Raw genomic sequence first — 27,798 nt, forward strand, 5'->3', positions numbered from 1 at the left:
CGAGAGACGCTGCGGCAGACGCGCCCGTCTTGGCGCCGCGCAGAGCAAGTCGTCTGCTTCTTGCGTAGAGTTTCTTTCGGTGACTTCAGAATGATGCCGAGCTCTGATTGGATTTGATTGGAAAGATAGTGAGTTGACCTCCATAAGTAAACCTTCTTTAGTTCGAGCTCGGTTAATTCGACTTTTCGTTTAATTCGATCTAGTTCAAAAGTTCCGGCGAGCGTTCATGCATTTCTATGGGAGGAAGAGTTCGATAGTTCGAACTCGGGACGACTCCGCATCGGATAGTTCGTCCTTGAGCGAATGAGCGCAGGCTCGGATTGCACGGCACCACGGCAGAAAAACCATCAATGTACGACGGCGAAACACGGGCCCTTAGCTGCAAAGCAGAACGTGCGCAAATATGCACCTGCTCGTCTACGCCGTTGAAATGGACCGTAGCGAATGACACGCGCCAGCGCAACCAATCTGACGTGGAGTAGCGCGGAGAACATAGCTCGCGGTCGGGCGCGGATTCAGCGCGCGCTCTCAAAGTGCTTCTCTGTAACATTTTGTGCGGTCCGTCTGGCGCGCCGGAAAGCGTAAGTTCTCTTTTCCTTTTTTGTTGTTGTTATTATTATTTTTTTTTTTTAGTCGCCGACGATGAAAGCTCTCTCGGCGCGCACTCGAAGAGCTTTTCTGTAGCATCGTGTGCGGTCCATCTTGCGCGTCGGAAGGCGCGGGTTCTCTTTTCCTTTTATTTTTGGTTATTTTTCTCTGTCGCCGACGGTCTGGCCCGGCGCCAAAATCGGCTCGTAAAACTTTGTTCGTTTTTTTTTTTTTTTTTGTACGCAATTTTTGAGGACGTGCCGTTTAGTTACGCTGCTCAGCGGAGGATGCTTTTGGACACGCGTTTTAAGCGCAGACGGCAGCAGAACATCAGTGAGTACTTTGGACAATAAAAGGAAGTTTAATTTTAACCGTTTTTCTGTCCTTTTTTTAATTCGATCATTCGGATAATTCGAACAAATTTCAAGGGCCCTTCGAGGTCGAATTAACGAAAGTGTTCTGTACTATAATGCCTTTAAATCTACCAACTATTTTTTTTTTCAATCAGCAAATAACGAGTTTAGCGATCTGACATCGTCATAACCCCTCTGCAAGAAGCAGACGAACTGGTGCTTCGAATATAGTGTCGTGCTCTTTGTGAGGCGCTGCAGGATGTGCCGGCGTCGATGCTGATGTAAGCGAGGCTGCAGGACTGGATGGTTGTAGGCCTACTGGGCTGGTGGACCAAATCTTTGTCTATGCTCTACTCGATATGGCAGCTACTTAATTGCTTGCTTTCTGATGGTTTGCGTGCACAATCGTCATAGTTTTGCCACGGGCCCCGGTGTAGGTTGTTTTTGTCCACCCGACAGACACATAAAAGTTCTGTTCATCACATAAAAGAGGGAATAGCAGACTTCTATATGTTTGAGAAGTTATATATGCGTCCAGAACAGATACTAATTATTCCCATATATTCATATTGTAATACTAACAAAAATTTTTAAAAAATTCCATGAGCCGTTTTGAACCGGTTACTGTTATATTTTTTTCTGGTTCAGTTCCAAGATGGCGGCGAAGATTTCGGTTCGGTTCAGTTTCGGTTTGGCTAAAAATAACGCAAAAATACTCCAAAAGCCGGGAGACGTCATAATTAAAATAAGAGCACCGACTTGACACAACTGAAAAAAACAATTTCATTAGACGTTTCGCCTCGCATGCGGGAGGCATCTTCAGTAGTTACAAAGCAAATGCAAGGTTCAACCTCAAGTCAACGCTATTTATCAAGAATGTCCGTATAAGCTTCGTGGAGAGGGCACAAACCACGCTTCTAGGAGCTTTCAAAGCCCCCATCTGTCCTCCCTCGCTGAGGTCGTCGCGGCCGGAAAGTCAAAAGAATGCCCCATTGTCCACGCATGGTCCACCAGTTCAGACTTCAGTCGCGTCGCATGGAATATGTGACGTCACACTTATGTTCTTTGAGTCTGGTCTCTCTCCTCCATCCGGTCTCGCCAATGTAGGACGCTGGGCAGTCACTGCAGGGGATCTTGTAGATAACTCCTCTCTGGACGTTCGCCGGGGTTGGGTCTTTTGGTTTGGAAATGGAATTTCCAATAGTTCTGTATGGCTTGAAAACAGTATGAATGCCAAGGGGCATCAAAGCGCGACTGAGAGGTTCGGAGCCTTGTGTGACATAGGGATGCACACTAAATTCTTATCTTCTCTTTCGCACGGTTGCACATTTTGTTTCATTTGGTTTTGGCCTCGTCAACAAGACGCTTTGGGTAGTGACGTTTCATTAAAGCTTCCTGTAAATGAGTCATTTCATCTGCGCCATGGAGCTCGTTAGATGGCACGGTTTTTGATCTGTGTACAAACGATCGCACTACTGATTTCTTGCGTTGCACTGGGTGATGGGACAAAAAATCCAAAAAAATTATCAGTTTCACATAATTTGCGGTACACATCCATTTCAATCCTGTGGTTCGGTTCGCCTGTCCTCATTACAAATACATCTAGGAAGGGCAACATGCCCTGCTGTTCTGCCTCGCAGGAAAACTGTATCGCAGGATGAACACTGTTTAACTCCCAGTGAAAATCGGTAAAAATGACGGTTTGTTTCTGGGTTCCGGTTCGACACCCTGTAGAAGTATGTGCGTGAAGCTTCACCGCTTTGCACTGGTGCGCGCGTCTTTGCTCCGGGGTGTTTGGAGAGGCAGTTGTCACGGGGAGTCATCCTGATTAGCTGGTGTGCTCTGAAGCAGACATGTATATAATGCGTTATTAGTAGCTGAATGACAATTAAGAATTGAGTGTGTTGGTATATACTTATAGATATATCAGCTTGAACTTTTGAATTATACTTGAACATGAAAACGAGAAAGGACAAACAGCTGTTTGTCCTCTCCTGTGGTTTCTTTCTTCGTGCTAAAACCTAATTCAAAAGTTTATGCTGATATATTTACAAGAATGTACTCGTTATTAGTAACGAGTTATTGCTACGTAGTTACTTTTTCAGTAACAAGTAATGTATTTAGTTACTTTTTTTAGAAAAGGAGCGAGTAACATACTGAGTTACTTTTAAGGCCAAGCAACAAGTAACGGTACCTCCAAAGGCAGATGGGCAACGCGAAAAACAACTAAACAGTGTGACAGATAGCAACGTTACGACAGATAGAAACCTGTATTGTCACATTGGGTGGTTTACAACTTCAATATCAGCCTCTATACTCTTACTGCATCAACTCGCAACTCTTAATGCATTATTCTAGCTCTCTACAGTGCATCGTTCTCTATCAACCTGCATTTTTCTACCGTCATATCGTAGCTTTGGCTCACCATGGCCTTTGCAACTGGTGCACCAAAAAACCTCAAATTGCTCCATTTATTCAAACCCACATTCTGTGTGCTGCGTGGGGCCCCTTGGACGTGGGATTCCCACTATTCCAAATCTTCCTACAATTGTTTGCCACAGTCAGCTTAAGGACTGTAGGACCCATTACGATCATGTCTATTGCTTAGTGATTCCTTCTTCGAAAATCCCACGGGCTGAGGCCACAATTTCTTGGTTGCAACTGTAAGGTGCGATCGAGACTGGCCTCGTCCTGCTTTCCTTAAAGAAGCACTGACACCTCAAGATCATATTTGTTTTTTTATTATCCGAAACGATTGAAAACGATGCCGGGACGTTACCCTCAAAATTCGAAACTTGGGAATTCAGTATTTGTGGAAGTAAAAAAACAATTTCCAAATGTCGAATTCGAAGTTCCCGCGTGATCCGCGCCGGTGCGTTGACGTCAAATATTGCGGAGTCCTGGGAGTCGACTTTCTTTCATGACTCCCTGCTGTTGCCACCGCGACCCGAAGCGAGGAGGTGAGGAGCGGGAGATAAGGGCGCCGGCGGACTATGAAAAACTGGTTTTATTGCATGTTTTCCGGGGGAAGATACAAATCCAAGAGGCGACATCACACCGGACTCCGATTTTTGGAATTTCAAAAAGAAGGGCTGTAGTGTGTTCGTAAATGTGTTAAAAAACATGTTTTACGATTGCCGTTATTAAACGTTTTAGAAATGTCGCCTACAAAGCTTCTAAATTTCATGATTTTTGACGTCACAAATCAAAAAAAGCGAGTAGGCAAGGAGCGGGAGAGAAAGGTGCCAAAAATAAAAAGGAACGCGCGCGCGTAAGAAAATTTGTTTTTGCAATGTGGGATTTTTTCGCGTGTCTATGACTACAACTTGAATCGTTTTAGACAATAAAAAATACGACCCTTTAAGCCCTCCGCGAGTTTTAAACCTTTGTTAGTCAAAGCCTGTTTCTGACTGTGGTGATTTTCTCCCCGCAGCACATCGGTCCGGCGCACAACTACCGCAACAGTGGCATGGCCAAGCAGGCAGTCCGGGACGCAGGCTACGAGATCGCCTTGGGCATGATGCCCCGCTCCATCGGACCCCTCACCTTCGTCTTCACAGGCACTGGGAACGTTTCACAGGTATGCAATACTGCACCAGGGCCTGTGAAATGCTCAAAATCAATTGAAAGTGTATTTATTCGTATATAGGTCGATCCGGAATATAGGTCGACCCAGGCACTACAAAACTCCCGGTGAATAGTAACAAATCTATAGGTCGACCTCACTGATTTTGAAGGGTGAAAAGAAATTTTCACAAACATTTATTTTGCAGTGTGTCTAACGTACATTAACAGCATAAACTTAAAGCATCTCTATCGGAGTATATACAACACAAAAAGAAGAGGCACAAGTGTGTGAGATTATTAGTTATGAGTGCAAGGGGACCCAAAAACATGCAAAACAAGATATGCAAAAAAAAAACTAATACTAGCAATATAATAAATAAGAGCTTCTAGACACGTCTGCTAATTACTTTGGCACATGTCGTGTTTTTATCTTCCATTCAGGGTGCTCAAGATGTCTTTGAAGACCTGCCTTGTGAATGGGTGGACCCCAAGGACCTTCCTGAAGTGGCTGAGCAGGGCTGTATGTAGCAGCTTTCTGGATATTCTTTGTTTGTGTTTGGTTAGCACACCCAATTTTCAAAGGATTACCATACTAAAAAGTGTCCCTGTAAAACACTGTTCTCTTTCTAAAAGGTCACAAGATAAAAAGGAAATTAAAATAAAAACAAAAAATTAATCCCGCCTCATTTTTGATAAATACGGCTGAAAGCAATGCCACTTTCAGTTGCTTTTAACAAATTAGTTTAAGAAATCGCAATAAAAATTAAATTAAAAAAAATACTAGGAAAATTGAGTGTTTTGGAGAACGATTATATATACACGGAGGAAAGCAATACACGAAGGACCAATCACACAAAACAGCTGCTTGAACTGTTCTATTTTTTGCATATACCAAATGTAGGTTTATGTCAAAATCTGACAAGAATGGCATAGGCTCACAGATTTCACAGTATGCACACAGCCAGTGCATCAATAATTATATTGTATTAGGTTGGTTAGGCACAGACCCTCTACTCCTCTTCCATCCGACGTTCATCACCATTTAATTTTAAGCGCCACCTCTTTTGCTCGCTGCAGCATATCTCGGCAGCATTCCATTCCAGAGAGCTCGCAAAAAAGGTGGTGCTTTAAAGGCGACAAAATATTGAAGGTCACCGATTTTTATAAAATTTTCACCACCCCCGAGTATGTCTACCAAATATGCAATCAAAATGTGCGTTTTCTAGAAGGAAAATGAATATTAAAGTTTATGCGTACACCTCTAAATTACTCGCTGCTGCTCTACTGGTATACGAGAGCAGACGCTCCTTCCTCTACGGCATTGCGAATTGAAGCGTTAGTGAGCGTCTATGGTATTACAGAGTCTCTCTGGTTAAGGCTATTTGTGGCATGCGATAGAGGGTGGAGGGAATTGGTGCTGTTCTGTGGGGTGCAATAACGCCACGAATAAATGCGGCAGCGTGACATCTCTTGGCTGTCCGACTGAGAAGTCTCTGTGAAGGAAGTGGGTCTTAGCAGTTTGACGGAACATTGGTTTCCAGCGTTTGTGTCATGCTAGAAAACAGTGTACAACTTGACAGCTAACAAAACTTCCATATCCACTCTGCTTCTGAAGCGGCACATGGGTCTACATGTCGGCGGATCACAAGGGTGGTCTCTTCAAAGGCAATCACAGCGGATTGAATGCAAATGGCAAATCATCCGAAATATTGTCGATCTCATGCTGAAAATCTTCAAACATTTCTTGGTCATTGCTCGACTCGGACAAGCTTGATGAATCATAGTCTATTGTTTCTCTCGGAGGATCGCGACGGCTTTCCGACTGCTTTTGACGCTGGACGAAACAGGCTCGAGCTGCCCATGTGCTGGTGTTTAAACAACATCCGACGTCACGACAATACAGCGAACTAGTAGAGTTGCAAGTCAGATTCAGTTTGATACTATTTCTGCAATTAAACACTATTGTAAGAGTTCTGTAAATTTATTCGCTGCTCTAGGCTCAATTTTGTGCATTCTTTCAGAAATAGATTTAGTTGAAAATAATGTTCATTTTGATGCAGGGGCTCTTCTTTGATCTCATGACAAACATTAAATGTACACTGACAGGATATTTATGGTGGCCAAGGTTTTAATTTGTAAATGAGATATGAGAGCCCAACTACCCAGAACACAATTGCGGCTCGAAATTCGTTTTCTTTCCACCCAAAAACCGCCATTCGACAACTGGCCGGCTTGAGTCGCGCTCACTCTGTTCTCCGTGGTCACATGCTGTTTTCTATGGTTTAGGCACAACCACCTAAGATAATCAAAGTCGTGAGTCATTGAAGGGACACACTCAATACTAGAAATCGACAGAAAATATGACACCCATTTTTTCTGGCTCTAAAAAACTGCAAATACGTTGGTTGAAAAAAAAAAAAATTGCATGGCCACGTGACTGTTGGCAAACATGCAAATATATTTGCCAGGAGCTTAAGCTTTTACAAATGAGTGTAAACATAGTTCTGTGGAGAAAGGGGCCCTCTTCCATTTAAATGGTTATAGCAAAGTGCAAGGAAGCACCACTTATAAGAAGACAGTCATCAATGGTATGAAGTGAGTGCCAGCACGCATCATATCTCCGAGCTGCCCCTGCAAGTGTTGTCTTGAGAGCAATTGTGCACACACAGAATCTCTTGCAGGTTCAACTTTCTTTTGGAACTGTGAAAAATCACTACGCCAGTGCTGGTTTTTGGAAATCTGGCTTCTGGCCACGCAACGTTGTTGCTTGTTGTATAGCGGTTTAGGCACATACACATTGGGACAAAGTTGTGAGATGCACAATCATCAAAAATCAGAGGCGGCGATTTTGTCAAGGGGGACCGCCAGGCATTCCATGCACATGTTTCTTTTTGTGGGAAAGCTTTCAAGAATGCCTGAGGCATAGCATCTTTTCCCAGCTGGTTAGGGCTTGCCTACGGTATATGCAGCTTTGGCAGCTGTATGCAATCGACGCAATACAAGAAGTGTGATAGTAATATAAGAAGACTGGAAGCATTGCGTTTCACAGTCTTCACTGATGAACTTCCCTTTGCAGCCATCAACAAAGTTTACGGAGCTGTGGTGAGCAGAGATGACCATTACCGCAGGATCGAGGACGACCACTTCGATCCGGAGGAGTGCGACCAGTTCCCCGAGAGATACTATTCCACTTTCTCCAAAGACGTGAGCACTTCTCTCTCGTATCTACCGATGCATTGGTAGTTGCATTCTTTAATTGATAATGGTAACAATGGCATGCCTCATATTTGCTATATTATTGTGGCATCATTTAATTTGTAATGGCACTTGAAAGTGGATGCCTCATGTTCACGTACTGTATCAGTGATGTTATTAAATTGGTAATTTGAGCAGTTTAAAGTGCATATGCCTGATATTTACTGTGGTATTGGTGATATCATTCAATTGGTAATAGTTTAAATGTGTGAATAGAGGATTTTGAGTTTGGAGCAAATAGTGGTTTTGACAGAATATTTTATAATCTAATATCAAATAATTTCTCCAGGGCTTTTGCTACTGTTGCACCATGCTTAAACGAAAACCCAGCTAAACTTGTGAAAGTTGTTCTCAAGCTTTCACTTGTTAATTTATGATCTATAATTTTAATCCAACTCTATTTATGGACAGTCACCTCAGAAAGTCAGATGCCTTGGGATGGCAAGCAAAATGACGAATTTTACATAAAATGAAACCTATTCAGATGCCCAGCTATAACCAATTGAACAGATGTACAACTTCTTGCTATATATGCAATTATTATTTCTCCAACCAAGATTTTGAGAAAACCACGAATGATGATTACAGGCTGCCAAGGCACCTCTGTCTAACATATACTCTTGCATAACAGCCAGATTAGTTCTGAAAATTTTACTGCAATGTAGATATCAACATTCGCAGTTTCCCCTTCTTTTTATATATACCAAGCACGCGCGTGCGCCATCTCGCTTTGAAAGCATGCTTTTCTCCCAACGTTTTTTTTTACCTTCTCTCATACTTCTCAGTATGAGAGAAGGTAAAGTGTAGGTCGCCGCGATCTACACTTTTCAGTGTAGATCGCGGCGAGTAAGCCCCGTTGAGTGGGCTTCTTACCGAGCACCGGTGTACTGCGGAGAAGCAACACACGCGCAGCTCTCTTTCACGGGTGTTGCTTCTCCGCACTGCACCCGCGCTCGGCAAGAAGCGGGCTCAACGGGACTCACCCGCCGGAAACAACACTTCTAAGAATACGAATATTGCAACTGATCTCGAAGCGAATATCGAATAGTGTATTATCTGAAGCCTATTGAAAATTTCTAATATTCGCCCTAAAAAAACTATTAAAGAGCGTTGGCAGCAAGTTTCAGTTTTCAATATAAACACGAGAAGAGGAGCCAAAGCTTATAGTTAATCATCCTAGAGCTGAATTGGGTTTATTTGAAAACTGAAATGAATTAGTCTTTAAATGAATCAGTGTTGAGTTTGCTAGTTTAAGCCAGTGAACATTGCTATACGGTTGTGGTACCAGGAGTTAACACTTAGGCTCCGAGGATCAGAACTTTCTGTGAACCAGTAGGTTTCTTTTATTAGAGTTACAGATTGTAAGGGTTCCAGACACGCTTTTGCATTAAATATCCCACTAAACAGGCTACATCTGTGGAACAACCAGATTAAAGCTGACATTAAGGAAAAGGTATATTACTTAGTGTCACGACGTATTAAAGAATGTCCCTCCTACTAGTCCAATCTTTGTGCCAATAGATATTTTTCAAAATTCCAGCGATGTTTTTGGGAGAACTTTTCGTACATTCGTTTTCTGTACTAGATGTATTTGATGTATATATTCCAGCGACGTTTCCTGAATGTTTCAAAAATCCACCCTCTGCTAAAATGCCTCATGGCAATGTGGGCTTCTTCGCGAATAAATGAATGAATAAAAAAAAGTCTAGGAGCTAGCAAATCTGTTCCTTGGTCTGCCCCACACAGATAGCACCGTACGCCTCGGTGATTGTGAATGGCATCTACTGGGCGGTCAATTCCCCCAAGCTGCTCACCATTCCGGATGCCAAGCGCCTGCTCCAACCCACCAACACCCCCTGGCTGCCCAGCAGTGTCGGGTCGCCGTCTCTTCCACACCGCCTGCTGGCCATCTGCGACATCAGTGCAGACCCCGGTGGATCCATCGAGTTCATGAATGAATGCACCACCATCGACGCACCCTTCTGTCTCTACGATGCCGACCAGCACAAGAACAGCGAAAGGTGCGTTGCGAGGTCTTAATAGGAGGGAAACTATAGTCCAGGTGAGAGCAGCTGCGGCCAAAGGAAGGCATTAAGTGCATGCTGGAGGCAGGGCGTTCCAAAGACAGGCCTATCTCAATGACTAAAGGGGGGTTTTACTGTCCAGTACTACTATACTGTTCACTTAAAACAGGTTCACTTCTAACAAGCTTTTGTTGTTGTAAACTTAAGTCATAGCAAATTTGTTATAATAAACTTCTGTTGTAACAAACTTCTGTTGTAACAAACTTCTGTTGTAACAAACTTCTGTTGTAACAAACTTCTGTTGTAACAAACTTCTGTTGTAACAAACTTCTGTTGTAACAAACTTCTCTTGTAACAAACTTCTGTTCTAACAAACTTCTCTTGTAACAAACTTCTCTTGTAACAAACTTCTCTTGTAACAAACTTCTCTTGTAACAAACTTCTCTTGTAACAAACTTCTCTTGTAACAAACTTCTCTTGTAGCAAACTTCTCTTGTAGCAAACTTCTGTTGTAACAAATTTATGTTGCATCAAACTTCTGTTGGGACAAATTTCTGTTGGAACAAACTTCTCTTGCAATAAACTTCTCATAATAACAAGCTCCTGCAATCACAAGCTTCTGTAATAAAAAGTTTCTGTTATAACAAGCTTCTGTAATAATAAGCTTTTGTAATAACAAACTATATTTATATTAAACATGCAGGAAGGCTTATCATCTGTTAATTATACTCCACTTAAAACAAACTCCTGATATCATAAGCCCATTTTACAAAAGTTATAATTTTGAGTTTCTTATATGCAGGTCGCACTGTGCTTCTTGTTTAGCAATAGTACTACAGCAGAAATTTCTATTTATACATAAGGAAATAAAGGAACCCTGAAATAACAAATAGCAGTATATATTGGACAGTGTACTGTCTATGTTTTAACAAAACAGTAAAATCAACCCTTCACAATCTTGAGTAATCAAAAATATTTGTTATATCAGTACTTTGTTATAAGTGAAATAATATTTATGTGGGACTCTAACTAGCAGTCACCTTTATGTTACACAAGTTATTTTAAGCTACAGGCGATGGGTGGAGCTCAGGACTTGGTTTACGTTTTATGCGCAAAGCACCGAAATCTTATTAAGGCCATGAGCGATGCTCGAAAAAGACTGAGAATTGATTAGATTTTTGATATTTGAAAGAAACTATGACAGGAGGCTGTCTTGACAAACAGATGACTGGAAAGAAACAGTGGAGAGTAGGAAATAACAGAAAATTGTGTCCAGGCTGTGTGTGTATCTATGCATATTAATTTTCTAACTGCCATAACCCGGCCCAGCTAAAAATTCCCATTAGATCCAATTGGAATTCTAACTGGTTTTAAATGGAAGCAATCAATTTTAGTGGGTTTCAATTGGAAGCACACTAGCCAATGGGTCTCATTAATTGAAATAATTTTTCCAGTTGGAACCCGAATCGGTTCCAAATGGTTTTTGTTGGTTCCCATTGGCAGTGACCAGTTGGTTGTCCGAAAACCTAACTGGTACCAATCAGAAATTCCAATTGGAATCTAATGGACATTTTCAACTGTTCTTGCAGCCAGCAACAAAAAAAGAGCTGGTGAGGCAACCAAGAGCCACCTGTGTCGTAAGGATTACGCAAATAGTTGTAGTGCACTCATAGCCATTTAGTGAAGCCTGTGGCAGTGTTTTAATAAGCTCTCTTTTCATATCATTTTTATTGTGCAATATAGACCCACTGAGTGTTGCTAGATCGTCGAATTATGTTTGCACACACGAAAACATCAGTGTATTTTCTGAACAAACTAGCAGGCAATTTGGGGTGAACATACAATAAAAGTTATTGAATAGAAATTCATGTTCATAGCTTTTTCAGTGAAAAAAAAAATAAAATCAAGGGTTGTAGTTGGTAGTGGGCATTTCCCAATTTTCATCTGTTCTTCTATAGATGTTTAGGAACGAGTAATCGTAGCGAACCATTTGAAAGTTTTATCTGAAGCTATAAACCAAATTGTATTGTGGGACTTGGGGACTGTTGTAGAAACGAAGAAAAAGGGTCGTCAGTTGGTGATCTATATGTTTTTTTTTTATTCTCAATGTAACAAATATTGCAGCCCTATTCCGATACACTGATAATTTACAACATGAGTTTACTCAAATAAAGATTGCTTTATTAGTTCGAAACATAAAAAAATAAACACTGAAGAGTGGAAACTCTTAACGACAGCTGCATGCAACCAAACAAGTAATTGTTTTAATTTTTCGGCAATCCTCTGAATGACTTTTAATAGAATATACAAGACACTTCGATGTTATGTTACAGGAAGTGGTAGTGATTGTTCCTCAATGTGCAAAATGAAGTAAAATATCCACAAAACGTACACTTCTAGTCCAGAGTTATGCCACCAGTTTAGCAGTGTTTGTGAGATTTAATCTGTGAACTTTCCTTAAAAAGCAGTCAATTCCAACACTGCACAAAGATCTGATACTCAAATTTTTGGTAATTCTAGCAAAATGTGCAAGTTGAAAGTGTGCCGAGCACAGTCAATAGATAGCAAAGATGAATTTATTTACAAAAGAAAGAAAAGTGAATATTGCCGACGCTGTAAATGTACTGCTTTGGAAATAGGTGCTTATTAATGTAAAAAATGTAACAGACCTGTGTTTGTGGTCTGGACAGGAAATGCTGAGGCTGAATTTTAAAGGGGCATGCTAGCTAAGGCTTTGTTAGCTGAGACAGCATGAGCATGATGGATTGCACTGGTGGCGCTTTGCTGTCGGTTCGGCATAGACGAATACTGTGGACAGATTCAAGCGACTTCCCTCCGGACAGCTTTGCAGGCCCGGGAGTGCTGGTGTGCTCCATCGACAACATGCCAACGCAGCTGCCGCTGGAGGCCACGGATTATTTTGGGAAACTGCTCATGCCGTACATCTACGACATTGTAGGTCTGCCAGAGCTGTCGCTTTTCTTTTTTTTCCATTCGAGTTGTTCAAGGTAGCTGCAGTGCTGGTAAAAACATGTGTGTCTCACGACGACCAGAAAATATTCAGGATTGTCGAGGCTCTCGTAGACAAGGTAATTAAGGAGATCTTGCACGACAATCATTGCCACTTGTAGTTGTTCTGTTTGGATTTTCGTTTTGATTAGTGAGTAGACAGATGAACATGGCTACATTTCTGTCACGGTGATTTAAGACTGATCGGTTAAATTGTTCTACGTAGTACACATAACATTTTAAGGTGCACTAAAGATGTTTCTGAGATTGTCTGTTCTTGGTGATAACTCATTCTGTGGGATCTTAACATCCAAGAAATCGAAAAATTATGCTCCTGTGACATCCAATTTCCCTACTAAAAATCTGATCGACGTTCGTGCCACGCCCCGGTCTGAGCGGAAAAAATCTGAAGCACAGTATCCAGGTATGCTTAGTAGAAGAGCGTGTTGGTTTAAGTCATGGATGAAGAAAGAATAAACAATTAAAACAGGGACAACACAACTACATCTTTCAACTAAGTCCACCTTAGTCGAACATGAGAAAGGGATCTACCGCCAAAAAAAAGGGAGTTTGCATCGGTTCATGTCTCGCCCCTGTTCTCAGTGAATTATTCCTTTTATTCGTTGACAGAGCTATAAAAGCACAACTGGACATCTCCGCGCCTGGCTGCCATGTTTTCAGATTTGTAGACGATTACCTAATCATTCATCCTGCTCGAACTTCTCCAGATAGCATTACAGCTGTTTTTTCCGCTTGTTCGTCGGGCCTTACATTCACGAAGGAAGAACCATCGAATGAAGGTTTTCAGTACCTAGATTTGCTGCTTCATGTCAGTGCTACTGGACTCTGCTGGGCCTTTCAACAAAGATCTTCCAAACCTGTCCTACCGTTTTCTAGCGCCCATTCGAAGTCGGTTAAACACGGTATCATCAAATCGTTGTTTTCTTCATCCTTCACGAAGTCTTGCTGTCATCTTTCAGAAGATAGCTTCAAATTGCAGCACAGTAGGCTTGTCAGGGCAGGGTATCCCGTCGACCTTCTCCGATCTGTAATGGAAAGGATGATTCGCGGGCCTGATCGCCAGTCACCAGCCACAAAAAAGAAAGCCCGATTCGCCGTCATTCCTTACGTACACAATTCGGCCCACCGGATAAAATTCATTGCCTCAAAGTTTGACACGAATGTTGTCTTCTCGAGCCGCATGCGTCTTAAACAACTCTGTCAACGGGTAAACAACAACCGGATTCCGATTGGATGCACTGTCAAGCACGAAAAGAAATTCATTCCATGCAAAGAGAAGAAAGTTTACTCCGTCCCCTTGAGCTGTGGCCATCAATACATAGGACAGACCGGCAGATGCACCAATCACAGACTCCGCGAACATCACAACGAAGTTTCCAAGGCCTCTCCAGATTCTTATCATCCCATAGTCATTCATGCCCGTTCGTGTTTGAGTTGTCATCCCCTCTTTGATGGCACAAAAATCCTCGGGGGGCATGACAGCAGATTCGGCCGGGAAATCATAGAATCATTCGCCATGACCACAGCAAAAAACAACGTGTCAAACCCTTCCCTCCTGCTGACGAAAACTGAGGTTGAATTTTTAAAATCCGAGATAACCCTACCACCCTGACTTGCACTTCGCGTGTTTTATCTTTCCTTCTCTCCCCCTTCTCTCCCCTACTCCTACTGGGTATAGCCGGCTGCTCGCTGTTGAAAGTTTACTCGTCTGTTGCTAGTTGAAAGATGTGGTTGTGTTGTCCCTGTTTTAATTGTTTATTCTTTCTTCATCCATGACAGTATCCAGCGCTGGCGTTGCCGGGGTGACGACGGGCACATTTAAGCCAATCGCAAGCCGCCCTTCCGAGAGAGGTGGCTTTGTCTGGCTGATGCGCGTCCGTCATCACGCCGCCGGTGCTTTTGTTTGATCCTGTGCTTCAGATTTTTTCCGCTCAGAAAGGGGCATGGCATAAATTTCTATCACATTTTTAGTAGGGAAATAGCTACGTCGCGCGAGCATAATTTTTAGATTTCTAGGATGCATGGAGCCCATAAGGAAAGTTATCACCAAGAACAGACAATCTCAGAAATGTCTTTAGTGCACCTTTAAGGCTGAGGCTCTATGGCGGCCATTTTGAATTTGAATGAATAAGTGGGTTTTCGTTTTTAGTTTGAAATTGTTTTTCACCCAACCCATAAACAACTTTCCAGTTTCGGTCTTGCAACTTTTCTCACGTTCTTTTCGTCCCCTTGCTCAAGGAGAGGAAGAAATATTTCCTCCTTTCTGGTTTTGAATGGCGCGTTAAACTGCATCTTCGAAGGCTTTGAAATAAACAAACTGATTGAAATAATGTAAGCAAAAGTTTCGATTCTGTGTTTGAGAGCAGAGAATGCCTCTTTAATGGGGACTGATGTAGGAAAAAAATTACCCAAAGTAATTGTGCGGATGATAACGTACTCCGATTCGCTTTCTTCACTTCAGATTGGATCGGATGCTACCAAGCCCATGTCTGAGCACAAGATGTCGCCAGTCGTCGAGGGGGTGAGGAATTTTTGTGTTTTATGCATTTTTTTGTTTTTGGGATGAGGGGGCTAACATCTACTTCTGATAGGCTAACTGTGTGATGGAATTTTGGGTTAAATGTGCAGATTGATCATGAGGGCATCCCCCACACCTTCGTGATAGGTTCAGTGCGCTAAGAATTAAATTGAGTATGCTGAATTTGGACAGGGTTTGCTGTAACAGTTCAGCAATTTTTCATGCTCCAGGCAACCATCGCCAGCAACGGAACACTCACGCCTAGCTACGAGTATATAGAAGATCTCAGGCACACATCGAGGTAAGTTGAACAAAGATAACAGCTGCTTGTCTAGCCAGCCTAAAACAAATAAACACTGAAAGTAAAAAAAAAATAGGAGTGTGATGTTAACGTTATCTCGTGTCCGGTTCACTTATCTGTGGCAAAGACTAGAGCGCAGCAGTTGCGTTTCCTTCGCTTATCCAGGTCCATGAAGAAGGCCCAGAGTGTCACCGCTGCCAAAATGAAGAAAGTGCTGGTGCTGGGTGCTGGTTATGTCTCTGCACCGTTGGTGGAGTACCTCACAAGGGACGATTCCGTGCATGTTGTCATAGGTAATTATGTTCTTGTCTTTTCAATGTTTTTATCTCTGCTTTGTTTCTAAGTCTTTGCTTTTTAGGTGAATTCTAAGAAGCTAAAAAATTTTCTTTTGCACCCTGCTTCTACATGTCCCTCCGAAAAAATTGCAGGATTTTTTCTACTGCAAAAATAAACGAGCATTGTCGAACGCTCATTCTCCTCTCAAAGGTAGCGGTAGCGGTCTGAATCATACCACTATCTTGTTCAAAAGTTAAGAGCAATTTTCTAGAACTTTAAAAGTGAAAATGAGTGCCATTCTCTGTAACTGGCACCACTCAGCTCCATGTATTCGAAGGTTTCGTCGGCCGCTATTTCTGCATTGAACATTTTTGAAAAGATAACTTATAACTTTTGAGTTCGTTCTGAAACTTTGACATCTGGTCCCGACCACTGGCGCCACATTTCGGCAGACAATAAGCGTTCGGTGATGCATACTTTTTTCTTGTGTAATAAAAAAAACCTCGTAAATATATATTTTTTTTTGACACCCTGTATATAGGAGCCATCAGAGATTCCTACCCCTCCTGTCTCTTTTAGAGTTTTATAGAAGGAGTAGGCTTAGGAGAAAAGAAAGACAAAATGACAGCTTTACTGCAAGCAACCACAAGCCTTACTGGTGGTGCTGCTGAAAGGATATGTGTCAACTCAGACACTAATCCTTCAAACGCAAGCACATGTACAGACAAGTTGTTGAATTTAAGAATAGGAAGTTTTAGGACATTGTTCCGACAACTCCGATAGCAATATCTGATGATGATACCATACGATGCACGTGCAAATGGCACCATAACAGGGTATTCAGTATCACTATCGGAGTTATCGGAACAATCTATTGAAACTCCCGAAGGCCTAAAGCAAAGCAGGGGTCGGCAACCTGTAGCCCGCGAGGACGTTTTGTGCTGCCCCTTGCAGAAAAGCCCCTACCCTCTTGCCACTTCCTCACACAGACTCAAGGACCACATGGCAGTTTCAACCTCAAATGCGGTTAGAAAGGAGGGAGGAGCATTTCCAATTGGCATTTCTTCACTTCCTTTATGCTTTTTCTTGACACCACCCCCCTCTTTTCGCGACTTGCCATCCGGCCGGCTTTGTGTCTCTGACGACTCGGTCTGCACTGCAAAAAGTTTCCGATCCTTGGCCTAAATCGTGCAGATTGAGCTACTAAAATTACGAAGACAAAGGCTTTAGTGATCGAGCCTTTCGGCTAATCCTGCTTCTTGGCCTCATCTTGGCTTTGCTCGATTTCAGGATCGGCTTTGCAGAAGGAAGGGGAGGCCCTGGCCACCAAGACACCCAACACGGATTCAGTGGTGGTCGACGTCACCAAGACTTCCGATGCCATACAGAACCTTGTCAAGGAGTCGGACCTGGTGGTCAGGTGTGTGCTTCCTGTGTCCTCCAGACTTAGTGCAGCATTAAAAGCTATTAGCTCAAACTGTACACATATTGGACATATTTTAAGAATGCCATTCACTGAAGTAAGGGGGGGGGGGGGGGGGGGGGAATAAAGAAAACTGTGTGAGAAGCTTGACAAGTTCCCAGCATCCTAAAGGCTGGTTCGAGCATTTGCATTTGTGTGTAATCAACTGCGTTACAGCTCCTTGCATTCTACTATGGCCCATTGCACAGATCTCGGTTGCTATAGAACAAAATGTTTCCATAGACATTTTTTGTTTCCTGTCATTCTCAGTCACGTGGGTTCTGCATCTGGTATGCGGGGAGAAAAAATAAAACATTTCAACTCGGAATATGCGAGGAAATATAGGTGAGGCAAAACAAGAATGTGTGACAATCACGCATTTCTCGTACACACCTTCCAGCGGCGTGGAGAGATCAAAACAATGTTTTACAACATACCAGAAGTGACGACAGTCAAGAATGGCTGCTCCCTTGTGTAAAAGATGTATGGGGGGTACCTACTGGACGCCATATCTGAGTGTGATGTTTACAACGCATGCTCAGTCTGAGGCCGCACTTATATGCTGCTGAGACCAGCAGCATATAAGTCTTGCTGGTGTGGAATGCATGTCGCAAAAGCACTGTGGAAACTTGTCGGCTCGTGCTTGACAGCCATGCACTCAGCTATGGCTGCCACTGAATACCCCATCAGTCTTTATGCAACATTAGATCAGCAATAGATGCTCAGACTCCAATATGCACATGTTGTCTTCCAGCCTGTTTGGCATCATGCGCTCCGCGGAGAAAGCTTACGTTGGAGGTGGGGTATTTCCTGCTGAATTTAGTCGCAACCTATCTAGAAAAGTGCTGGGAAAAGTTCCAGCTAGATCCATATCTTTGCAATATCATTCACTATACTATATAGAGGTTGTACCGTAGTTGTAAGAGTGTAAGCTCATGTAGCATCCTTCAAGCAAATACATATCGGCCTTCTGCTACTTGGGGCCCCCCGTAAATACTCTGAAACGCCCGGCGCTTCCGTCTGTCCAACAGCCTGCTGCCCTACTCCCTGCACCCCACCATCGCCCACCAGTGCATCAGGCACGGAACCAACATGGTCACGGCGAGCTACTGCACCCCTGAAATGAGGGAGCTTCACAATGCGTGAGTCCTCTTTGCTCTGCACCCCTCAAATGGGCAGCATCGTCTGCTAACTGTGTTAGCAAATGGTGGTAACAGCTTTTCCCGAGTCCCACTAGAGTGAAAAACAGAGAAAACTGACACTGACAAGCCTCCAAGCACAGGCAGCATGCGTGCAAATATCTGTAGCAGGCTAGCAACCACTCATGGTTAGTTCGTGAGCACCAGGAGATTGCAGACCCGCCAAAGGCACCTTCGCATGCATGTTGCACACGCTTGGGGCTCGGTAATGTCTGTTGTTTGTGTTTTTCACTTCAGTGAAACTTGGGCATTAGCAGACGATGCTAACACGGTTAGCAGACAATGTTGTTTCTTGCACAGAGTCTAGGCTAGCTGATAACACCGTGCAAAAGATTTGCATCTTTTGTACAAAATGCAGGGCTGCAGAGGCAAACATTACCGTCCTGAATGAAGTTGGGCTCGATCCGGGTATCGACCATCTCCTGGCCATGGAATGCTTCGACGAAGTCCGGCGGAAGGGTGGAAAGGTACGTGCCAAATTTAGAGCAGGACCGTGAACGGATACAAATAATTTGTTTCGAAGCTTTAGAAGTTCTTTAGCAAAAGACGAATACGGTGGTAGATGAACCATTTTAACGTGAAATGTTCTTTGGCTACTTGCTCCGGATGCTGTGAAGCCGCATTTTGTGGAAGCAGTGACTTGTGACTTCACGACGTTACAATGACGCCACATAATATGACGTCATGTGACTTATATACCAATACAGTTTCACCCGCTAAATTTAGCGGGGAAATTGACGTCACGTGACCCACATTCGAGTCTAGTTTTTCCGTTAAATTTAGCGGGGAAATTGACGTCACATGACCTTTGCACCAATTCAGCTTCATTCGAATAGCAAATTCTGTCACGCGGCACGCTTGCTCGCCCCGAAGAGGCGGTGAGCCCGTCTAGGAACAACTATGGAGTGTACGCATGCCACGCTTTAAGTTATCTGGTGAAGAGCGCCGTGAACTTAAGTGTCTGGTGTCTGAAAACCCAAAGTATTGCTAACGTTTGCAATCACAAAACATTTCACGTATACAACACAATTGCCTAGCCAGTTCCCATACAATTATTTTACAAAATGCAAATTAAGTGACATGACCACTGCTACAGTGACAACCATGTCTTTTACATACAAATATTGCGAGCACATCTTAAAGACAACATTAATTTGCATCAACACAACACGCATTCCTAGAGGATACTGCAGTGGAGTTCTGCAAAAGCAGCAAGATAGGTTCTCTGCACAAGGACTTGAATACAATGTAGTGCAAGCAACAGTAGGACTGTTGGAGGTAACCAGTCCTCACTTTTTCTTTGGTTGCAGATAGTGTCGTACGTGTCTTATTGCGGTGGCCTCCCAGCCCCAGAGCACGCAGATAATGCACTCAGGTACAAGTTCAGGTAAGGCCCTTATCACAAAATTACAGATAATGCTCTTCTAGTGGCATTAAGACTACAAATGCTGCCTACTAATGAAGGATTTGACTGCAATTGTGCTCTCTTAGTAACACCGATAGCTTATTATACATATTGTGCTGCATAGCCACTCTTGCTTGCTCAATCTTGTAACGTCGACCATAACAACTTTTTTTGTTTTAGCTGGAGTCCAAAGAGCTCCATCATCAACAGCATGGGATGGGCAAAGTACCTCGAAAATGGCAAGGTAACTTATTATTATTTTATACTCTGCTAACATATATCAACATATACGAAGTAGAGGAGCAATTGTGGCACTATCGCGGACAAAATGCACGAGCTGGAAACTTCTTGATGCTTCTTTGGCGTATCTGCCAGTTTTTGAGAGAGCTGTGGTCCGCACTAGGACTGAAATGCTAGGGCAGTGGTTCGTAAACTTTTGGCCGTCACTCGGAGGCCGGGGACCCAGAATGCATTCTGCATCAGAGGTCTCGTGCAATTTCATAAAAAGGCTTTTTTTTTTTTTTTTTTTCTTTTACCTTTTTTTTTATTTACCTGGCGCGGACCCATATGAACAATTTCGAAGACTTGAGAACTGCTGTGCTAAGGTGAGGTTTCATACTTCAGACTATTTGACAACTTGACAGGTAATTGAGGTTATGAAGACCGCAAATGCACAAAAGGGCCGGATATAGTGTTTCAGCTTATATAGTACACGGGTGCACACGCACAATAAAAACAAAAAGATGCAAGACCGATTGAGCAGCAAGAAACAACAACATTATCTCATTCCAAGGCAGAATCAAAAACAGAAAAAGCTATCGATATAATCTAATCATGACTAGTTATTCAGGCAGTGCCACGAATCGGCTTCTGATTGGGGAGCCTTCCCTTCCTTGCCTCCAGAAAGGATTCAGGAACGCTGCCTCGACGCGGGGCCTTTGCTTGCAGGAGCAAGAGATTGTGGCAGGGGGTGGACTCTTGGACAGTGCCCACGAGGTGGACTTCCTCCCGGGCTTCAACCTGGAGGGCTACCCCAACAGGGACTCCCTCAGCTACAAGTCTACCTACGGGATCAATTATGCGCACACGGTGCTTCGAGGGACTCTGCGATACAAGGCAAGAGAATGCGTCCACGCTCACGTTCGAGCCAACTCGATTCAATATTTTATACCAAGGACGAGAACCTCTGAGAAAGCATTTATAAGTGGTAGTATTTTAACTCTAACTCAATGCATGAGGGTCCTTTGACCCAGAAAGAAAAGTGTTTCCGACTCGGAGTTGGGTTTTTTCCTGCACAAAAAAATGCCGGTCGAGATTGGGACTGTGCATGCGGAACACAGCAGCATCAAGGGGCGATTTATGGGGCGGGGGGGGGGGGGGGGGGGGGGGGGGGGGAGGGAGGGAGGGAGGGAGGGAGGGAGGGAGGGAGGGAGGGAGGGGAGGGGAGGGGAGGGGAGGGGAGGGGAGGGGAGGGGAGGGGAGGGGAGGGGAGGGGAGGGAGGGAGGGAGGGAGGGAGGGGAGGGGAGGGAGGGAAGGGAAGGGAAGGGAAGGGAAGGGAAGGGAAGGGGGAGAAGGGTTGAATGCTTCCCCCAAAGCTCCCAAGGGAACATTTTTATAAAGAAAACACTGTACACCAGCTTTTTTTCCTTTTTAGGAAGATATGTTTAGTTTTTTGATGAAATGGCAAATCAGACAAAGTTACTAGGCAGGCAAGCCAGTTGTTCCTCGACAAACTAAAACCCGAGACGGGGGCAAAAAAAGACAAACACAACCGTTGCATTTGAGTTTTTTGCCGATGTCTCGGGTTTTAGTATCGTGAAGATTGGGTGAACAAAAAGGACCTGAGCGACAATTTGTCCGTGACATCGCGTCCGTCCGTAACGTCGGATCTTGCTGCAGCCTCCAGCCAAACGCCTCTTCCCAAGCCCGACCTATAAATCTGCCCGTGCCTGCTTCCCTGCACCTGTTATGTGATAGCACACATGAAGGAGCTAAGGTTGAACACACCTGCAGCCGCTCGCATTCCTGTTATGTGGCGCGTAAAAGACCCATGTTCTGAAGGCTTCCTCGCTTGTTCAGGGCTTCTCCAGCTCTATGAAGGGCCTGCAGATGCTGGGGCTCCTGAGCGACGATCCCCACCCGAGCCTGCACCCCAGGGGACCTGACATCACCTGGGTACGCTCCTCTTATTTCTCCGACACCTAAGATTCACCAGCAAAGTTTAGCTGGACTGAGCCTAGGCTATCTAAAGTAACCGGAGGATATTCACCCGCATTGCCCAGAGAGTATACTATTTATTAAACACCTTTCTTGTCGGCGGAAAACAGGAGGTTAAGTGTAACACCGAGAGATGGCACTAGTGTATACACTGCAAATTGTGCTACCTCCTTAGACTTCACATATTCGGCCGGGTTGTGTAGTGGTTTTTCCTGTCTATCGTATCTGGCATCAAATACCGCGGCCCAGGAAAATATAATGCTCGACCTGAATTCAGATTTACTCACAAATCATCTGTGCAACTGGTGTTTTAGAAAATGTTAGCCAAAATTTTCTTGTGAAAACTATATGACATACGGATAAATAAAATTGAAGCCATCTTAGTCACTGCCATAAGGTCCACACGTGAAAAGACAGTGGACTTAATTTTCCACAGTTATATTTCTAATCGGGTAGTTGCGTGGTTTGTAATAAAAGTATATGATTTCAATTAGAGACTAGCTGGGCATCGTTGAAAATGACTATACTATAGTCTGTTGAAACTCAAGAATGTAGGACGGGAGGAGGAAAGGCTGGGGAGGAGGAAGCAGACGGAACGCTGGAGAGGAGAGAGGGAAACCTCCTCCTCTCTCCAGCGTTCCGTCTGCTTCTTCCTCCCCGGCCTTCCTTTCCCTCACCCTACCTTTCCCTCACCCTACCAGCGCCAGTTCATGAGTGCCCTGCTGGGTCAGCAAGACAACCTGCTTACCTCCAACATTAGGAATCTCATCTTCGAGAGGGTGGACAAGTGCGAGCTTAGGACCAGGGCTGTTGAAGAGTGAGTCACTTCCAGTTTGCCAAAAGTGCCTACACGTCAGCGCCCTCTATCCGCTGGTGAGGCAACTGTATCTAAAATGAAAAGGTCTATACAGTGCAATCTACTTATAACGATACCGCATATACCGATCTACCGGTTATAACGATCAGTTTCTAGAGTTTCTAGACTAGAACAATCACTTTCTAGTCCAGATACAACGATAATCAGTTATAACGATTAAATCTTCGGGTTTTCTCATCATTGGTATAAGTGGATTGCACTGTATATGCTTGACGCTCGTGTGTGCAACGCCTTGCTCTGGAGAAGTGCTTTTCCCTTAGTACGTGGTTGCACTGCAGTTAAGCAAGATACAAAAAAAATGGGATGCCTACTTTTCAGTTTCCGCTTCACTGCGGTGCATGAACATGCGGAGAGAAGCGCGCTTAACGAAGCTACCTAATCCACCAGAACAGACTACGAACATGGGAATGTTGCGCGACTTCTGGGTACTGTCTGCGTTTTAAATGGGGATCAAATCGAAATGTATGTAGTAGTTATTTAAGGGGGCGATAATCGAAAGTTCTGAAATTCGGATGAGCCCACTGTAACAATCCGGCCGTGTAGCGGGCCCTCGGCTACTATATTTTCAGTATTAATAAAGTGAAACTACGTTTTGGGGCAATGTTGACGCAAATTCATCACATATTGTCGAAATGTAGCAAGACGTAGCAGGGTAGCAGTTTGGCGCAAATGGTGCTGCAATCACATCACTGTACTTAGGTTGGTTCTCAAAAAACACAGATTACAGCACAGTAGTAACAGTTTCAATAACATCAATTATTTAAAAAAAAAAACTAGAAAAACCGGCTGTTTGTTTGCAAGGGTTGAATTGTGGGTGCCTACGAAAAGTTTCTTAAGAATTTTTTCAATAGTACTCATCAGGCAGCTCAGTAAAGTGTATTCCATCAAAGCCCCAAAAGACAACCCAAATGCAGTTTCTATCATATGTTCCAGCACCTCAAGCTGATATATAATAGCCTTGGTACTTATACTGAGAAAGGCCAAAATCGGGCCAAAACAATTGTGGTGGTAGGTAGCAAATAAAGCTTTGCTTGTTAGCACTAATGTTACATGCTATCACAATACCAAAGTTATTTATGTTACTAAAAATAAAACACATTCAAAATATTTGAGCAGACTTCGCCACATACAAGTATGTCTTTAGAGATAAATATTTTATACATTCGGGTATTTTATGTCCATTCACGAGTCAGGCTGCAGCTTGCACCATTTAGCCTGTGTGGTTTGAAACCAATATCTTTCGACCACCCCGACTCCTGACCTGTTGTGTAGTGGCCCCTCAGTAAATTGTCACCCATTTTGTTTTGCTTTTTTCGTTTCTGTTACTTTTTTTACTCCTTAAAAATTGCTGTTTCAGAGTAAGACAATTTCTTTTTACCAAGCTTGTAAGTAAGAGGTTTAGAAGGCAGACATGTTTTTATTAAGGTATTTCTGCATCCATTATTGTCATTCCTACCACACATCTAGGGTGCCATGAAATGTGGCACGGTACCATTTAGTCAGTCACAAGAAACGAGTGTCTGCCAGACCCTTAACCATGTGCCATGTCAAATATGTCGGAACATTCTCCAAGACTGACGCACTGGCTTGGATGTCAACGGGGTAAATAATGCCCACACACTTTGCAGCATGCATGTGCGTCTTTGTGACGTGCCACGCTTCATTAAAGTCGAATACCTGCCGCTACCGTCGAACACTCCAAGCTCACGCTGGCACAATCTGTCAAATGGCCTCCTCTTTCCCTAGCCTCGGACTTCTGGAAGACATTCCCGTGGAGAAAAAGAGCACCCCCCTGGATACCCTGGTCTTCCACCTGTCCAACAAACTCGCTTATGGTGAGTCCCCACAGAATGCATAGATATCAGAACCTTGTAATGAAGAACTTGAAGTAGAACCTTCCGGAAGCCTCTAGCAGTGGCTGCCCCAATGTTTTCAGAAAGTTCCCTTTAAGCCACGGCCACACTGCTAACACATCATACAAATGAGTCTGCAGAAACCGTCTTTCTTCCTTGTCTTGTCATCATACCAAAACCGTCTGCAGACACATCATGTACGAAGCAAGCATGCTTCAAACAAGCCGAAGGCGTGTCCGCAGATGTCATTGTGTCTGCGCTTAAGACACGTCTTCTATACGACGTATCAACAGTGCGACTGCGGCTTTAAAGTTGCTCGTGGTATTTGAACTCTAGTCTATCTAATTTGGGTGATTTCACGCTACAAAACTTTTCAGTGCTTACCGGCCAGACAAATGTAGGCGCGTGTGCGGCATCCAATGCGGAGAGCAAGTTGTCTGCTTTTTGCGCGGGAGTCGCGGTGGCGTCGGAACAACGCCAGCTCCAATAGGCTTCGATTGATAGCGGGTAGACCTCAATGCTAGATGCCTCGAGGTCTACCCACTATTTTTTCTTACCGCCAATAAGAGCTCGGCGTTCCGACATCACCGCAACCCCTGTGCAAGAAGCAGACGAACTTGCACTCCGCATACCGTGCAGACTCGGAATGCGAATGTTCCAAGCACGCAATAAAAGGTGCCACTGTCTTCTTCCGTCGTAACAGATTACACAGCCGTAAGCAGTCGCAAATGTGTGAAACTGAAACTTAGACAAGTAGTGAATGTAACGTAAAAATGCCCTTGGCGTATGGCATCCAAGACCATACATCACGCGACTCCCCTTTCCCCGACTTCCAGAGCCGGGCGAGAGGGACTTGGTCATAATGAGGCACGAGATCGGGATCCAGTGGCACGACGAGAAGAAGGTAAATCTTGATGCTACATACTCTTTATCTGGGCGTCCTACTCTTTTTTTTTTTGCGTCCTAACTGGATGCTTGGAGGTCTTTTTAGCTCGTTTTTGAAGGGGCGACGCAACAATTTTTGTACCTTCGGTAAATACTGCTTACACATATTCTTCGACATTCGTAACCTACGAAACACGCGTTAGATGTTTTTCTGCACGCGATAGCAGTTGCAAAAAATATTTTAGAAAACAGAGCGGCGTTATTCCCCGCAACTCGGGGCCAGAACGAGCGGCCACATGATCTGGGGTCGGTTCTATGCTGCCAATGTTTATCGTAGCAGCCACTCGTCAAGATTGTTGAAGCGTGGGGCAGACGCCAAGTGGCGCAATTTTTACGGTGCGGCTCTCCCCTACGTCGCTCCAATTCGGCACAAGCCGCTACTTAAACATGCATGAAGTCATCAACTGTTGAGAGCCCAACTAAAATGCTCCTGCGGTACTCAAGTCTGCCGTACGAGCCGCATTTAAGTATCATCGCCACGGGGAAGCTTGGTGACCAAATTCTTAGCATTGTTGACGACCCCAACAGCATTGTTGACGACCCCAACAATGGGATTTGTACACCGTTGTCGTCAAGTTTTGTGGAAACACCGAAAGAGAATGTCCGCTTTTATCCTCGAAATTACGCGGCGGCAAAGAAGCTTCTTGGTCAGTCCTGTTGCGTGCGAGTATACTTGGGCCCCCCTTGTGTCCGTAAGTTTGTGTAAAGTGAGAAACATTCCTAGCCAATGTCGTTGCCCCTTTAAGAGGATTAGCGAGCAAAAACACCCAACTCATGCAGGAGACCCGCCAAATCAACATGGTGACCTACGGTGACCCCAACGGCTACTCGGCCATGGCAAAGACTGTCGGCTACCCCGCGGCCATTGCTGCCAAGATGATCTTGCAAGGTAGGTGTAGTAAAGCCAAATAATAAAGTGATAACCACAGTCAACTGTGGAATACCGACTGCTTTAGTGGCCTTCAAATAACAATGCAAACCGGCATTTTAACCAACAAAGTCTTGGAGAGAAAAAAGCAAAAACTGTTCAAGACAAACTGCCAGCCACAACGACCGTCAAAAATTGCAAAAAAATAATGTACTAATAATTACTAATGATCAAGCAAACTTTTGACAAATAAAAAATTTGTCGACAAACTCATGACTCGGCAAAGCCAAAGTTTTGCCAAACTTTTTTAAAGATTCGGCAAAAATACATTGTTGGCCAGACTTTAAAGTTGAAAATTTGTTCTTCCAAGCAAAACAATATTTCAGGATTTTTTTTAATGCATATTGACACGGTTATTAATAGATAAGGCGATATTCTACAGGATAATTGGATCAATGTCATTTTTGTGTATACTGGCAATTTTACAGTTACTTTTTGCAGAAGTGGTATGACGGGGTCGGGTAGTGGCGGGCGCAGTCACGAGTTTCGTTTTGAGGCCTCATCAGAGCAAGCCAGCAAGTGTGTACATTGCAAAAATAAAGGCGGTAACACTGTGTTCTTACTTTCTCTGCGAGTCACCATTCAGTGAGCGAAAATGAACGCAATGGCTGCTAGAAGAGATAGCAATATTATTGTAAATGTGCACGTTTTTCGATTTGAGTCACTTGACACTAGCTTTGCATGAAAGTGTGCGTCCCACATTCGCAATGTCTCGTTTTTAACTTTTAAAATGCCGGTTTCCCATGGTAGGACATTTGCGAACGTTTAGGAAGATGGGAAGAGTTTGGAATGTCGGATGTGCAACGTCGAGCACGATAGTTCTGTTTAGTTTTACGCGGATGGATAAAAACCGTGAAATAATGGTAATTAAAAAACAATATTATTTTGCTTTGGCACAAACTACTTCAGAGTCGAAAACAGGATTGCTATAATTGCGAGGACTACTTTAAAGTACTTGTCAGTCAATGTTGCAACTACCTCGTTGCATCACTGAAAAGA

At 43.7% G+C, this 27,798-nt stretch overlaps 1 protein-coding gene across 2 annotated transcripts in view; it reads left to right on the plus strand.

Moving 5' to 3' along the window:
- Nucleotides 1–27,798, plus strand: part of LOC8031023 (alpha-aminoadipic semialdehyde synthase, mitochondrial) — a 97,061-nt gene that overhangs the window by 67,104 nt on the left and 2,159 nt on the right. For both annotated transcript variants that reach the window (XM_040207517.3, XM_029979350.4), the window contains exons 5-23: nt 4,375–4,521; nt 4,950–5,028; nt 7,585–7,712; nt 9,510–9,784; nt 12,631–12,742; nt 15,279–15,338; nt 15,566–15,636; nt 15,802–15,929; nt 17,203–17,332; nt 18,406–18,516; nt 18,932–19,040; nt 19,884–19,960; nt 20,159–20,222; nt 20,927–21,094; nt 22,059–22,154; nt 22,898–23,013; nt 24,820–24,908; nt 25,763–25,830; nt 26,652–26,760. In XM_040207517.3, coding sequence (XP_040063451.2) covers nt 4,375–4,521; nt 4,950–5,028; nt 7,585–7,712; nt 9,510–9,784; nt 12,631–12,742; nt 15,279–15,338; nt 15,566–15,636; nt 15,802–15,929; nt 17,203–17,332; nt 18,406–18,516; nt 18,932–19,040; nt 19,884–19,960; nt 20,159–20,222; nt 20,927–21,094; nt 22,059–22,154; nt 22,898–23,013; nt 24,820–24,908; nt 25,763–25,830; nt 26,652–26,760 — 2,137 coding nt within the window. The remainder of the gene's footprint in view (nt 1–4,374; nt 4,522–4,949; nt 5,029–7,584; nt 7,713–9,509; nt 9,785–12,630; nt 12,743–15,278; nt 15,339–15,565; nt 15,637–15,801; nt 15,930–17,202; nt 17,333–18,405; nt 18,517–18,931; nt 19,041–19,883; nt 19,961–20,158; nt 20,223–20,926; nt 21,095–22,058; nt 22,155–22,897; nt 23,014–24,819; nt 24,909–25,762; nt 25,831–26,651; nt 26,761–27,798) is intronic.

This window comes from Ixodes scapularis, unplaced genomic scaffold, assembly GCF_016920785.2.
Source record: "Ixodes scapularis isolate PalLabHiFi unplaced genomic scaffold, ASM1692078v2 PGA_scaffold8__174_contigs__length_109621045, whole genome shotgun sequence".
In the NCBI taxonomy this organism is placed as follows: domain Eukaryota; kingdom Metazoa; phylum Arthropoda; class Arachnida; order Ixodida; family Ixodidae; genus Ixodes; species Ixodes scapularis.